This window comes from Paralichthys olivaceus, chromosome 7 (assembly GCF_024713975.1).
Source record: "Paralichthys olivaceus isolate ysfri-2021 chromosome 7, ASM2471397v2, whole genome shotgun sequence".
NCBI lineage: Eukaryota > Metazoa > Chordata > Actinopteri > Pleuronectiformes > Paralichthyidae > Paralichthys > Paralichthys olivaceus.
Genome location: NC_091099.1, coordinates 25,593,103 through 25,608,087, shown reverse-complemented (window position 1 = coordinate 25,608,087; position 14,985 = coordinate 25,593,103). Strand labels below are relative to the sequence as shown.

The 14,985-nt window shown below is 44.0% G+C and overlaps 1 protein-coding gene across 1 annotated transcript; it reads left to right on the top strand.

Moving 5' to 3' along the window:
• The first annotated feature begins 1,458 nt into the window (after positions 1 to 1,458).
• rfwd3 (ring finger and WD repeat domain 3) lies at positions 1,459 to 13,685 on the top strand. Its single transcript, XM_069527918.1, has 13 exons — positions 1,459 to 1,687; positions 3,321 to 3,604; positions 3,787 to 4,031; positions 4,235 to 4,290; positions 4,403 to 4,594; positions 4,787 to 4,878; positions 6,897 to 7,011; positions 8,051 to 8,294; positions 8,804 to 8,954; positions 9,063 to 9,239; positions 10,006 to 10,220; positions 10,576 to 10,790; positions 11,334 to 13,685. Exons 2-13 carry the CDS (start codon positions 3,321 to 3,323, stop codon positions 11,475 to 11,477), a joined length of 2,130 nt encoding a protein of 709 aa, XP_069384019.1. The 5' UTR covers positions 1,459 to 1,687; the 3' UTR covers positions 11,478 to 13,685.
• The last annotated feature ends 1,300 nt before the right edge of the window (positions 13,686 to 14,985 follow it).

Below are 14,985 nucleotides of genomic sequence, written 5' to 3'. Positions count from 1 at the left end.
CCGATGGAGGGGACCAGTCGTCACTCGTACAGGTGTATTCTCTGGAACATGTATGTGTACTGTGTGACCCACCGAAGCAGATGCCATCTTCTCATCAACTGCTTGTGTGAAAGGTTGGTCAGGGTAAGGGAGTCCTAAGGTCAGGGTCGATTGTAAGGTCAGTTTCAAGTCCTTGAAAGCTTTCTCTGCGTCATCAGTCCATATGACCTTAGTATGTGCTTGTAGACCTTGCCTGTGTGTGATTGCGCCGAGGGGCACCTCGAGGAAAGCATAGTTAAGCATAAATGAACTGCAATATGAGCACATTTCTCTCTCAAACAACCTTCTCTACAACTTACTCTGAACCATCTCTTCTCAAAACCTGCATCTTTTCAGGCTCCTGTCTGTGGAACATCCGCTTGTGTTGTTCAGCTTGTTGTCTTGTCAGCGGGGCTGAGTCGGAATCGGAATCCTGCATTATGACACACTGAGACACTTGTGAGGAATTATCTGTCCCTGCCAGTGTTTGTTTTCTGTCCCTTCATTGCACTTTCCTGGCTTGACTTACATTTTTCTTTCTCTTCTAACTTCTGTCTCAGCTGTTGCAGCTGCCTCATACTAAAACATACTAAAATTTACCTTAAGTCTTCAAACAGTCTCCAAAACATTTTTGTAAGGAGCAATAGGAAACTCCCCAGTATAATGTAACCAATAGTAATTTCCTCTTGTAATTACTTCTGGTTAATTCTCAATTTTTCTCTCTTTTTTTGTTCTAGTTGCTTAATACACATTTAAAAAACCCCAATTGCTCCACTGTTCCGTGTGGTCACTGTGTGGATTGTATTCCGTGTGTTCCGTGTGTGCTGTGTTCACACGGATGGGTTAAATACAGAGGTCAAATTTCCCCATGTTTGCATGTTGCATGCTGTGAGTGGGACAATAAAGAGGAATCTTAATCTTAATCTTTAAATATCCTGCCTGACCAACATCAATCGTAATGCCTTAGACAGTTTTTGTGCTGAATCAAAGCGCAGCAGTTACTTCAATTGTATTGGATTCAGCTGCAACAAAGTTCACCCCTGGTCTGGAGGCTGGCTGACAATATGGTCTGTATATATAATATATATTATATATGTACAATTACTTTTGTAGTTTTCATGACCACTCAAAACGCTGTACAGTACAGTTAGGAGGGGCAATTTGAGGTTCAGTATTTAGCCCAAGGAAACTTCTGCAGGCAGATGAGGAAGACTGGGACATGGTGAGGAGAGATATCACTTGATGACTAGTTTTATCTCATCCGGGTCGAGTAGTGACTGACTTGCTTGGCCTGATGGTGGCAGACCGCAGCTTTAATGTAATGCAGTACATGAAACCCCTCAAACCTCTGCAGCGTGTGTGTGAAACGATGCTGCGAGAAAGAGAGCAGCACATCAGCTCATCAAACAGTGCGCGCGTCGTCCATCTTCGCTCCAGACGATCTTTGGCGGTGACGCGCCGGGAGGATGGGGCGGGCAGAGTGGGACCTGAGCCGGGAGATTCGAGCCCTGTTCCCGCGGACCTGACTTAAGTAACACCGCTGTGTTGAGTGGATGTCCACCGCAAGCCGTCTGCAGCCAGAGCAGCTTGATTTGGAGCCATGCTGCAGCCTGTCGTTGCATCTGCCACCGGGACTCGCTGCTGTTAAACCGGCACTTCTTCCAGACAGGTCGGTGTTTGTGTGTGTGTGTGTGTGTGTAGCTCCTGCTGCACCGCCCGGCCCCAGCACAGCCGAGTCGGTTCAACCACGAGTGCACCGGCCTCCGTTCTAAAGCTGGCTTATAATGCGAGCAGCACCGTGCCCATCATCAGTGATCGGGCACATAGTGAGCCCGGTGTAAAGTAGTAATCGTGTGCTGGCAGCCTCACACATGCTAAAGCTAATGTAGCTTAACCGCAGGTTGTCTCCATGAAATCAAAACACAATCGTATTTCAATCATTTCTTGACTGTTTGCTGTAACAGTGCTCATGTGATAACTTGCTACATTAAAACACACAAGCTGTCCTGCGTTAGAAATGAATAGAGGGACCTCCTGTTAGCTTTTATTACTCGCAGGCCTCAGTGACCTCGGGCTCTAGTTTTGTGCTTAGCCGGAGAACGCACCACCGGGCCCGGCAAAGACAGCGGGGGGGGTGTTTGGATGTAGGAACGTGAGCTGGTGACACGTTAAACATGTCTGTTAAAGATTCAACCAGTCTCCTTATTTGAAATTGCACCTGTATTGTTCAGTGTGCAGAGTTTACCCGGAGGAATTAGAGCCGCTCCTGTGTTAAAGTGAGGCTGCTGCAGCCAGATGTGCACTTCACCTCTTCAGGAGGAGGAGGAGGAGGAGGAGGTTCTCAATGGATGCTCAGGACTTTCACACTGGGTCAGATAACCTTTGACTGTGTTGTGTTAGAGCTCCTCTCTGTGTCTGGCTGTGACCCAGGATCAGCCTCAGGAGCAGGTTTGGTGTTCATTCAATGGTAATTTGTCTAGTGGGGCATTATCATGTCTGCATAGAAGTCTGGATCACAGCTTCACCACGGTGTGTCAAATAGTGTGAAGCAGTTAAAGACAATACTAATTATCTTTATTCATACATCACATTTCTTTAGGTGGAAAGGTGCTGCACAGTGTTCACAAACATTCTGATATCCTGCAATTTGTGATGCAAAATAGTTCATAAGTAAAACTGTAGATTGTAAACAACAGTGGAAATCCTCCATGAAAATGCATATGAATGTGTTTCTGAAATTCTCATGACAGAGGGGTTCTGAATGCAGTTACGAAGCTAACTATGCTGTGATTCTCAAGTAAACAGTGTTCAGAAACAATGTCGTTATGGCATTATTCGTGCATCAGAGCAAGTTCCAAGTTGTGTGAGTGAAATCTTCCTCTCGCCATGTATGTTAGCCACACATTTTCAAATGATAATGTGTAGTTTTTGCTTTTTAAATTAAAAGATGATGTTATCAGATGGGCTATGGGTTTCCATTTGCAGCTGAAAGTTTGTGTCAAGCAGAACTGCATGCTCATTCACACAATTGAGTGCAAACATTCTGCAGATTTTGCTTTTGACACATGAACAACGCAGCTGGAGATTCTTCGCTGAGACGTGTTCACATTAACACAAGACGTTTCTGGTGGAAGTTTGGAGGCACTCACTCGGACATTTGCGTTGTCACATACAGACCTACTGGAAAAAATCCACAGATTCTCCGGAAAATCGAAATTTGACCCACAATCTTGCTGATGTGCTGTATTGCAGACTGACTAACAATATCATCTCTGCTCTTTCCTCACTGTGCTGCTGTGTAGATGGAGGCGATGGAGGTAGACTCTCCTGCGGAGATACAAGGAGGAGGCAGCAGACCGCCACAGGCAGCTGTTGCTGGCCAGGCCGAGAATGCCGACGCACCACATGTCATCTCAGATTCCGGCAGCAGTACCGAGGTGGAGGACGAGCATGATAACAATGGAGGACAGGCGGCAGCTCGGCCACCTCCGAGGCTTCCAGCAACCTGGGCGTTTAGTCAGAGGGCAGTCCGGACTGCAGCCACGCCATCAGCAGCTCGGGGGGCACCCCTACGGAGGAGAGTCAGGTACCCAGAATTAGTCTGTGTTTTACGTTGGTAATATATTCTGTTTTGAAACTTGTAAATTATATTAAAGTGACTATAATCTCAATATCAATTTATGAAATTACATGTGAAAGATTGATGCAGTTTCAGCTCAACGCTTCCTGTTCTGGTTCTCTCTCACTCGTGTGTGCGTGTTGTGGCAGGCAGGGCCTCAGGGTGCACTACCCCAGCCAGACGGCAGCACCATCCAGAGGCTTCCCTGACTTTCTGCTCCGAGCGCCGGCTGCCAGCGTGGCTGAGCCAGAGTCAGGCAGCACCACAGACGTCAGCGAGTCGGATGAAGAGGATGCTTCTGCCGCCGTGTTGCTTGTTGACCCTGCCCCACCAACCAATCCTCACCCCAACCCCTCCACATATCACACGCAGCCACAGGATGTCAGCTCAGCCAGTGAGTCCAACCAGAATTTCAATTCCTGGCGTCTGGGCTAAATGACTAATTAAATAACTAGTTTTCCTACACGAGTGCAGACTCTTTAATCTCATAGAATATGTCGTGGTCTAACAAGGGTTTTATAAAGAGGCTCCAACCAGGCACACAATAATTTTTTAGTTTGTTACTGTAGATCTTATGTGTATCTCCTTTGTGTTCAGACCCCAGTTCAGCTGCAGACAATGAGAGGACAGAAGATCAACATCAGGGTGTCAGGGTAACAGTCAATCCTTCACTCCTTCACTTCTCTCTCTTTCTTTAACTTGATAGTTCTTCTGCTCTGGGTCTTTTATCATTCATGTCAATCTGACTGTCATCACCATCCGTAGTTGCCCTCGGAGGCCTTGGCTTCCATCCAGTCGAGTGAGGAGGGTGAAGGCGACAACTGCACTATCTGCTTCGAGGCCTGGACGACGGCGGGCGAGCACAGGCTGTCCGCTCTGCGCTGCGGACACCTCTTCGGCTACACCTGCATCCAGCGCTGGCTGAAAGCTCAGGGTTCAGCCGCTAAATGTCCACAGGTCAGTGAGGTCACTGTTTTTAACAGGCAGTCACATCAGCCCTGTAAATATCAAGTTTCAACAAAAGTCAATTTAATTTTTGAAGCTAAGATAGTGACCTTCATGATTGAAGGATTATTTCGGCTGCCATGTTTTGTTGTCTTGATGAGTTTGTTTATTGACCTACTGGTTGTTCCTGTTATTTGTCTTTAGTGTAACAAGAAAGCGAAGCGTTCAGACATCGTGCTGCTGTACGCTCCAAAGCTGAGAGCGCTGGACAACTCTGAGGAAGAGAGCTTAAAAAAGTGAGTGATGCTTTCTCTGCCTGAACGCCAAGTTTACAGAGGTCCAACAAGTTTGATGAAATATGTGTATTAAAGGTATCACTGTTGAAAGAACAGGCAGAATCAAATCTGTTGTAAAACAGATTCAGTTCATCTGCCCAGTCCTTGTCCCCGCTGGCTTGGTTTCTCCCCACTCCTTTTCCATGGCCTGCGATGTTCTGCAGCCCTCTCCAGGTGTCCCTGGCGTTGTTCTGCTGTTCTGTCCTTCCCTTCCCTTTCCTGATCTTCAGCCGGAGTTCCTTCTGGACTCTGCGCAGCTCCTCCTTGTCTCCCGAACTGAAGACCCTCTTCTTCGCATTCAGCAGGGCCTTTATCTCGGAGGTCACCCAGGGTTTATTGTTGGGAAAACACCGTACCAACTTGGAGGGCACAGTGTTCTCCACGCAGAAATTAATGTAGTCCGTGATGCAGTGGGTCATACTGTCAATGTCACTGCCGTGGGGGCTGCAGAGTGCTTCCCAGTCTGTTGTTTCAAAGCAGTCTCTGAGCCTGGCACTGGTCTCCTCAGACCACTCCTTCACAAGCCTCTTCACAGGTGGTTGTTTGTCCACCACAGGGTGTAGTCTGTGGCCAGATGGATGAGGTTGTGGTCTGAGCGACCCAGCGGGGGGAGGGGGGATGAGGTGTATGCATCCTTGATGTTTGCATACAGTTGCGTACAGTAGGTAAGTTTTATTGTCTCTGGTGTGGCATTTCACATACTGGGTGAAGGTGGGCAGAGCAGAGGACAGGGAGGCATGATTAAAGTCACTGGAGATGAGGAGGAGGGATTGGGGGGTGCTGGTTTTGAAGCTGCGAGATGACAGTGTGGATCTGGTCTGTGGCTGCAGCAGCAGCGACCGCCGAGGGGAGTCATGGCAATAACATGTGAGAACTCCCTCGGGAGGTAGTATGGCCGCATGCTGACCGCTAACAGCTCCAAGTCTCTGGTGCAGAGTTGCTCCTTCACACTGATGTGTCCCGGGTGGCACCATCTATCGTTCACAAACACAGCGATTCCCCCTCCCTTCTTCTTACCGCTATCCGTTGCTTTCCTGTCCACCCGGACTAGTTGGAATCCGTCAAGTGACGTGTGAGTCCGGAGAATGTTCACTCAGCCACGTCTCAGTGAAGCACATGAGGCTGCATTCCCAGTAATCCCTCTGCTGCCGGGTCAGCGCCGTGAGCTCGTCCATCTTGTTGGGGAGAGATCTTACCAGGCATCACCTGTCATCTAATATTATCGCTTGTTCTACAATGTGCTGTCCCAGTGGCCGGAGTTATTTCAGGGTTGTCCAACTGTCCAGTACCCTGAGGGGATTTCTTCAAATTTGGTACAGACATTCAGTTAGACTCAGAGATGAACTGATTTGATTTTGAAGAAGAAGAAGAGTGATACTTTATTGATCCCTCAAGGGGAAATTCTTTTTACACTCATTTTTTTTCTTGCATTTTTTAACACTGAAACACAGTCCCCCACACACAAAGGGCTCATAGACATGCAAAAGTGGAGAGAGATGGTGGAGTGCTAGAGGTCATAGGTCAAGGTTAAACCTCTCAAAACATGTTTTTAGCCTCTGGAACATGATATCTTAAGTCTGCCTTTAGGGAATTTCTTTACATTTTGACCAGTTGTCATTTGGACTTAAAGATGAACTGATAAGAGTCTGAAAAACATGAGTGAAATCATGAGCAAAACATGTGTAAACTGAAACTGCACTGGTTAGTGCAGTCCTGCTAGTTTTAGTTGTTTTATAATCCATTTTTCAAGTTATTAAGAAATATAAAATACAGTTTGATACATTTATAATGCAAACTTGGGTTGCATATATTAATGGTACGGAAATTAACTATGAAGTTATATGCAGTATAAATTGGGTTGTTCTATGGTTTAGGTGCAACTTGCACAGCATTTCAACCACGTGTCACAGGACAGGTTTTGATATAAACCTATGGGTTGACATCGACATTTTTTACCTTATGTGTGTGATGTTGTGTAGGTCTCTGGAGCAGGAGCAGTCCCTCAGGAGGAAGGCTGAACTGGAGTCAGCTCAGTACAAACTCAAACTACAGGTCGTCACCAGCAAATATGGCCAAGTAGAACAAGAGCTGCAGGTACCAATGACAGTTCATTTTCAGATTTCTTGATACTTTGATAATATTTAAATCATTTAGCAGTATTTATATTTACAATACAAACATGTAGGTATTCAAAAATACTAATATTTTAAAATTATGATTGTAACCAATAAGCCTTTTCGTGGTGTGGTCAGTAGTGGTCAGCTGGAGCAAGCCTGAGATAGGGAAATAATGATGGATGTAGGCCAGCGGCTTATAGTCCCACCACACATTGTCACTACCACCCTGAGACCATACCTGGTACTCTGGTCCAATACCCTGTGCACTGTCTACTTCATAGAAGTGACGGTACAGTAGGTTGAAACACCTGATGATGCTAAGGTACACAACTGAAGATATGTCCCAAACATCCGCTGGTAGCCACTAACATCTGACAGTAGGTGTTCAGTTTAAACGCATAGAGGTTATGATATCTGATATACTGTGAGGTATACTGATTTCATAGTACTCGGCTTGTACTTGTACTATTTGTGGTAGACCTTCAAACATACAAGAGATATCTTCCATCTCTTATGTTCCAAAATAAAAAAATATTTGTTTCTTCTGCCTTTAGTTTAGGAACTAATTATTATGTCTTTTACTGACATAAATGCATTCATTGATTAGCTGATTACAATTAAACTGGCTTACACAAGACCTCATACATTTAAAGGGATCGTTCACTGAAAACTGAACGAGCACTCATTATCTACTTACCACTATGCAGCTGGTGGGTGGGTGTAGGGTTTGATTCCACAAACCACTTCTAGAGTTTTAGGGGTAAACTTTGTTGCTGCAGAATCCAATTCAATTGGAGTAAATGGTGAGTCCTTCTTCAGAAGTAATAACAATAGAAAAAACATAACATGACTCCATACTGCTCCTGAAGCTTCATTTCTGGGTGAACTGTCCCTTTAAGAATGTCCAGTAACCTGATTCAGATGAGTTTTCTCTTCCAGCTACAGAAATGTCAAGAGAAGAATCTCCTGACGTTGTCCTGGTTAAAATCGTTCCTCTTCTCTTCTTGTTTGTGTAGGAGCTGAGGACTCTAATGGCTCAGGCTGGTAGAAGCTCAGTTCCCTCTTCCTCCTCTTCTTCCTCAGGGTCAGCCATACTCCACGGCCTTACTCAGAGGCCAGAGGGCTCCAGGAAGGCCCAGTACAGCTTCTCCAAGGCAGTTTTAGTGTTTCAGGCTGGAGGGTGCAGGGTTTTGTCATACTGTGAACCTCTGAGTTGCCTGCTTGCCTCGCAGCCTTCCCCGCAAGCCACATTGGTGCCTGGTGAGTCTTTTACTATTGGACCAGCAGCAGGGAAGATCTGCCCATCTGTCCTCTGTTCACAACAGCTCAGTCCAGGTTAACATGTCATTACTGGCCAGATATGAAACGTATTGAGGACATGATGCTCTCCATAGGATTATCTTTACCACATTTACTGTTTTTAGATGTATTTTAAGCTTCCCTGTAGCATCACCTTCATCCCAAATACAAATTTATTGGAGCTTTTGAATGTAGGAACTTTATTTGGACTCTGGGACTATACCTGCATTGGGATCACGAAACTGCAGTAATCTGAAACTGTAATCATGTCGTACCGTCAGAAGGTTTCTTCTAGATGGAGATGGTTTTGTTGAGTTTTAAAATGAAAACGTATATTACTGTGGATGTAGCCTCTCTGAGCACATTCTTACTCTTTGGAAAATGAACATTGCAGAGTAACACAAGTTATTCTGCAGAAAGGTTTCCCCCCCTCTTCTCTAACTCATGACCTTTCTGTCTCCTACACTCAGGTTGTGGGGTGAAGAAGGTGAGTGTGGTGAACATGAAGGCGAGTCAGTACGTCCCCATCCACAGTAAACAGATCCGAGGCTTGTCCTTCAATAGACAGAATGACAGTCTGCTGCTGTCTGCTGCCCTGGACAACACCATCAAACTGACCAGGTACACAGACACACAAGTTCTTATATCACACCTCTCTGTGATCAGCCACACAGACATGATGCGAATCGGTGGTGTCAAGTGGACTGACTGACTGTGTGTGTGTTTCAGTCTGTTGACCAACACAGTGGTTCAGACCTATAACGCGGGCAAACCAGTGTGGAGCTGCTGTTGGTGTTTGGACAACCCTAACTACATCTATGCTGGTCTGAACAACGGCTCGGTGCTCGTCTACGACACCAGAGACACCACCACACACGTCCAGGAGCTACAGCCGCTTCGCTCCAGGTAAGCAACACACACCAGTGTGCCGGCCAACCCAACCTGCGATTTGAGATCTGACCACCCCACATAATAAGTGATCTAGTTAATTTGATGCCCTCTGCATTGATGCATTAAGGCTTATGTACACCTCACTCTTATCATAAAAATCTCTGATTATAACCTTTACTGTGTCAAGGTGGCCCCTCATGCCCACCTCCCTTGGCAGTGCACCTGCATTGAGGAGCAATAATTAACTTAAACTTAACTTTTAACAAGAGTCTGTTTCTTTTCTAATGACTCTCCTGTTGTACAGATCTTTATAATGACCTTGTGCATTCATATTTATGTTCCTGGATAAATGTCTTGTGCAACAATGATGTAAAAGAAAAAAAAAAAAAAAACTGTGTTGTGCAGGAAAAGAAATTCTCTCCTGTCTGCAGCATTTAGTTATTAATCGGTGGTGTGGGATCATGAATCCAGATCGTTCCAGTCACTTTAACCCTCATGTCCTGGCTTTGTGCTTCTTGTCTCGTGTTGTGCGTAGCAGTTGAAATGCGTGTGAACAAAACGCTTTTTTCGACCTGTTGAAATACATGCCTCATAAATCCTGAAAAGTAAACTCCATGTACAGTTCAGGTCCTAAAAACCTGTGATTAGTGAGTGTATGCCTGCAGCGAGTGGTCAGGGAGGACATGCAGCAGGCTGCCACTAATGTAGCCTTAACCCTGCACGCTTTTATTAGCATTTACAAGCTAAAAGGTATTCTTCTTTTCTTTTTTTTTTTCTTTAGGTGTCCGGTAGCATCTCTGTGCTATGTCCCTCGGGCAGCATCCAGCTCGTTCCCCTGCGGCGGGTTGATCGCAGGGTCTCTGGAGGGCGGTTGTTTCTGGGAGCAGGTCAGCGAGGCCACATACAGACCCCATGTCCTGCCACTGGAGACAGCTGGCTGCACCGACATCCAGGTGGAAACAGAGAGCCGCCACTGTCTGGTCACGTACAGGCCAGGTGAGGTCCAGAGATCATCTATACTCTTTATACTCTGACCCTTGCAGAGAACCAGACTCACATGGAGTCCAGATTAGTGCTGCATCTGGCAACTACTTTCATTATGTCAGCTAATTATTTTCATTTTACTTACAATATGTCACAGAATTGCGGGCAAAATACCATCACTATCTCTCTGAGCCCGATATGTTGTCATCATGCCTTGTTTTGTCCGACAATCAGTCAAAAACTCAATGATAATCTTTTAAATTTGGCTTTAAATGAAATGTATTTCCAGTAGACAGTGAAAGTCTCTAGCTGGAACAGACATGTTAGTTAGAGTTTTCTGTAAGAAGCATCCTTGTTTCTCCTGCAGGACGTTCCAATCCATCTCTGCGCTGCGTCCTGATGGCTCTGAACCGAACGCCTCAGCAGGACTCGAGTCAGCTGCCCAACTGCTCCTGCACTCCTGTGCAGACGTTCTGCGCTGGCTCGTCCTGTAAACTGCTCACCAAGAACGCCGTCTTCAAGAGTCCAGATGGAGTGGGAACCCTGGTCTGTGCTGGTGACGAGGCCTCAAACTCTACCATGGTAAGTCCTGTGTGTGAGATAGAGAGAATTAATTCAAGGTTCAGTGTGTAGAATTTAGTGACATCTAGTGGTGAAGTTGCATGTTGCAGCTGAATACCCCTCACCTCAACCTGAAGTTATGTCCCTCTGGTGCCACTAACACCTGCTAACATCTACTGGTAGTTGGTAACTTTAGTTGTGTAGAAGACCTTCAAACGTACAAGGGATATTCACCATCTTGTCCTTAGTTCTAAATGTTATTTTTATTATGTATTTTTATTCATTTCATAGAGCCCAAAGTTTCCTAATTTGTTTAGCTGACTTATTATATTTTTGACTTTTGTTTATTTTATGAAATAGCCTCATTCAGTTTATTTTATTATTTTTGTATGTTTTTTTGCTGTTTGTGTATTTTAATTTTACATTAAGTTGCCTTTAAGTATAAGTATTTCAGTTTTTATATTTATCCATACAATCATATGTAGACTGAAGCTGTTGAATACAATTCTTAATTTCATTTTTGTTGCCCAACAACAATCTAAACATCTTCTTCCTCCTCCTCAGGTGTGGGACGCCAGCAGCGGCTCTCTGCTGCAAAAGCTTCCAGCCGACCTCCCCGTGTTGGACATCAGTCCATTTGCGGTGAACGGGGAGCACTTCCTGGCCTCGCTAACGGAGAAGATGCTGAAGCTCTACAAGTGGGAGTGAACCAGGACCAGATACAATCCCACAGCACAAGGACAGGATCTGACTGTGCTGGAAATCGAATGCTGCTAAACCTTTGTCTGCTTGTTTACACACAGAACCCACGTTTTAAGTTTCTTTTTTTATAAGCATACATCCACGTTTCTGCGACTCTTGACCTTTGACCTGAGACAGAACGCCTCTGTCAGGTGTGTATAGACACACTGAGATTCTCCTTAAACCATGATCCCATACTACGGAATATGTTTGTTATATTTATACAAGTCTGAGGTCAAATTATTCATATTTTGCGTGTGTGTCTGTCCTGAGGTCCTGCAGTTGAAAAGGTGAAGATAGTGATTTTCACCTGCTCTCAGGTGTGTGTTGGTGTTATGGTTTGATCATTTTGGTACTTTGGTATCAGCCCTGCCACTAAAGCACAGACTACAACTACAAACCATGTCTCTTCATCTTCAGGCTGTCCTGTTCTAATTGAGTTTTTTCTTAAATGTTGACAGCTTCTGCTCTGACTCATCTTTTTTAAGACTTGTGTAACCCATCACAGTCAACATCAAGCCTATGGCTGCAACTACTTCTTCGACTATTGGTTCATTTCCCTATTTTTCTGTAAATTTGTTAACAGTGACCCAATGCCCAGGGTGACATCTTCAACCATGGTCCAAAACTGCTTTGTTTATGATCACAAACCGGAAGCAGCAGATATTTGACATTGTTTCATCTGTCACTCAGTACATTATTGTAAAGTGTACAATGCATTACCTCACAACTGGAGCCTGATTAATATGTTGGCAGGACACATACCATCAGCTGATTTCAAACTATCCTTTATATATTAGTGACAAGAAATGACAGTTCTAGTGTTTGTCCACCAGAGAGTGCTGAAGCTAGTTTTACACTGTTCCATTGCCACATAAATTTTTGACGGTCTCTCTTTTTTTTTTATAATCAACTTTAAGTAATCGTTTTTAGGCAGTCCCTTATTGGTTGGTCTATATTCACAGCTGTATTGTCATTGAGATGGGTTGCACAAATACACCTCAAGACAAAACGGCAGCCTAGCTTGAAAAGTTAGTTTAGTTCTGATGTGACTGTAACTAAAGGGCTAAATTGTGCAAAACCATGGGTGTGGTCCTCTAATGGAAATATTAAAGGACCTTTACCACTAGTTTGCTGCTATAGTGTGTCTTGCACATTGCTATGGATCATTTGCCTTGACTCTGTTGTCACCTCAGAGATTTATTTTCCTCATTTCAGGCAGCCAGTGGTGTCAGTTTGTTTGTGGTGTTAGCTTGAAAGCTGCTGAAGATTGAAAGATATTAAGCTATGAGTAGAAAGATTCTTACAAACTGTTGCATGCGTTGAGATTTGAGACCAGGGTGCACATCAGAAACGTGTGTCCTTGTTCTCACAACCTCTATGTTTGCCTGTTATCTTTTTTCTACTCTTCACAGTCAGCTCATCACTGCAGTGCCTTCCTGTAGCTGCTCTACTGAACGCTCAGACGTCAGATTACCCTTGAATCCACCACAAACTAGAAGTTAAATAGTGATCTGGCAGCTGCAGCGTCATCACTCGCTCTGAGCACATCTTATCTGACACTGATCTAAAAACTCACTCTACTGTCAAATGTTCATTATTTGTTGACACAGGGATAACACTGTGAGTATGAGCTCTAACATGAGCCCAGCAGTGTATGTCAGATAAAATACCTTCATGTTCAACATGGTTGACAGTCGTGTGGTGCTCAGGTTAGGCTGTGCTTTGTTAGAGTGAATGGTAAACTTGTAGCTTGTTGATTTAAAAAAAAAAAAAATGTTGCAGCCAGATCCTCAGCATCTGGTTCTAAAAATCCAATTTTGAAAAACCTGGATTTCAAAAATGAGCCTGGCCGCATCAAAGTGAAGCAGGATTGAGAGCAGATTTGAAACTGTTCGTGAAAACTGATCGTCCTTGGCCCATGTCTCCTTTTAAAGCACATTTGATTTTGTTTAAATTTTAATCATCACAAACCGAAAACTGCTCCATAATCACCACACTTTCTTTCTGTCCTCTCGTCTCATTCCTCTCTGAACCAGAACAATGAACACTGCCAAAGGACCCATTTAAACTTTTCCTTGTTTAAATTTTTTAAGAATGTTGTATATTTGTATATTTTCTACCAACTGTTTGAGTACAACTTCAAGGTTAATAAAAATGACATGTTATTTTTAATCAGTGGTGACTGAGTTGACTATACTTGATCTGAAGAATACCTTCACACTTCCACCATTCTTCTGGCTCTATTACACAGAGATCTGACGAGATTAGCATTAAGACCACAACTGAGGCCCAGGCCACACTGGGAAAAAAAATAAAATGAAATGAAATTCAGAGTACTTTGGCTGTGAGGGGAAAAAATGAAAATTTTTGAATTGGGACGATTTGGTTTTTGTAGTTGCACCGCTTCATACCATAGAGTCCTGTCGTATTGTTGAGAATGTTTACACTGACCAAGTTTTAATCACACTAGAATGTAGCAGCTCCACAGCAGACATGCTTCCTGTGTGAACAGCAGATCCCTGACGCAGCCGCCATTTGCCGCTCAGGCACCCAGTGTGGCCCAGCCATACCAATCATGGTCATCACTGATGACAGTTTTTTTTCAGTCGCTAACAAGCATTTGTCCAACCAGTGGTCACATTTTCAAAACTCTAAACACAGTTAGCACAGCATCAGTCTTTTGTGGCCATACCATTCACACATTTCATGTCGTTTTCACACAATATGCAGTCAATGAACACATTTCCACAATGCTTACATTTTCTTAACAGACAAGCTATACCTCCCAACAAAATTATGGGTTGTTTTTGTATTATTTACGAATGTTAACACACAACATCCCACAATGGCAAAAACAATTTTCCAAACCTTATATACAGTCTAAAAACCTCTTCTGCAATGATATCAGTTCTAAAACAATATATCTCAGCTGATAATAAACAAACAATTGAGTAATTCACACACAGCTGATGTATGTTGGGTAAATTGGGCAAACCACAGCTGATTCCAGTCTGGCTTAGACTCAGTGGCATTACTTATACAGTAAAAGGAGGACTTTGAGGAAACAGAAACAGAAAAAGACAAAATCTGTCTGGATGAGGAAAAGTAAGAGCAAGGGGCCTATGGAGAAGAGCAGGCCCAAGGAGAGGGCAAGGTAGGCCAATTGTGGTTTGTAGGTGTGAGTCTGTGTTAAGAGTTTAGAAAAAGTATCTGAAGTATGGGTAAGTGCTTGTTAGCACTTAAAAAATCTGTAATCTGCAGACCATCGATTTGATTTGCATTTAAAAATGGAAGACAAAAGCTTGATGTTGTTCATTTGTTCCAAACAACAGCTTAAAACTCAAATACATTACATTTATCAGTATTTACAGCCAATCAGACTGGAGCAGCTGCATCAGGTGAAACTTTGTTCTAAGTTAAGTTTGATTAAGTGACTTTTTGGAAATTAATTTATCCAGCACTTAGCGAACAC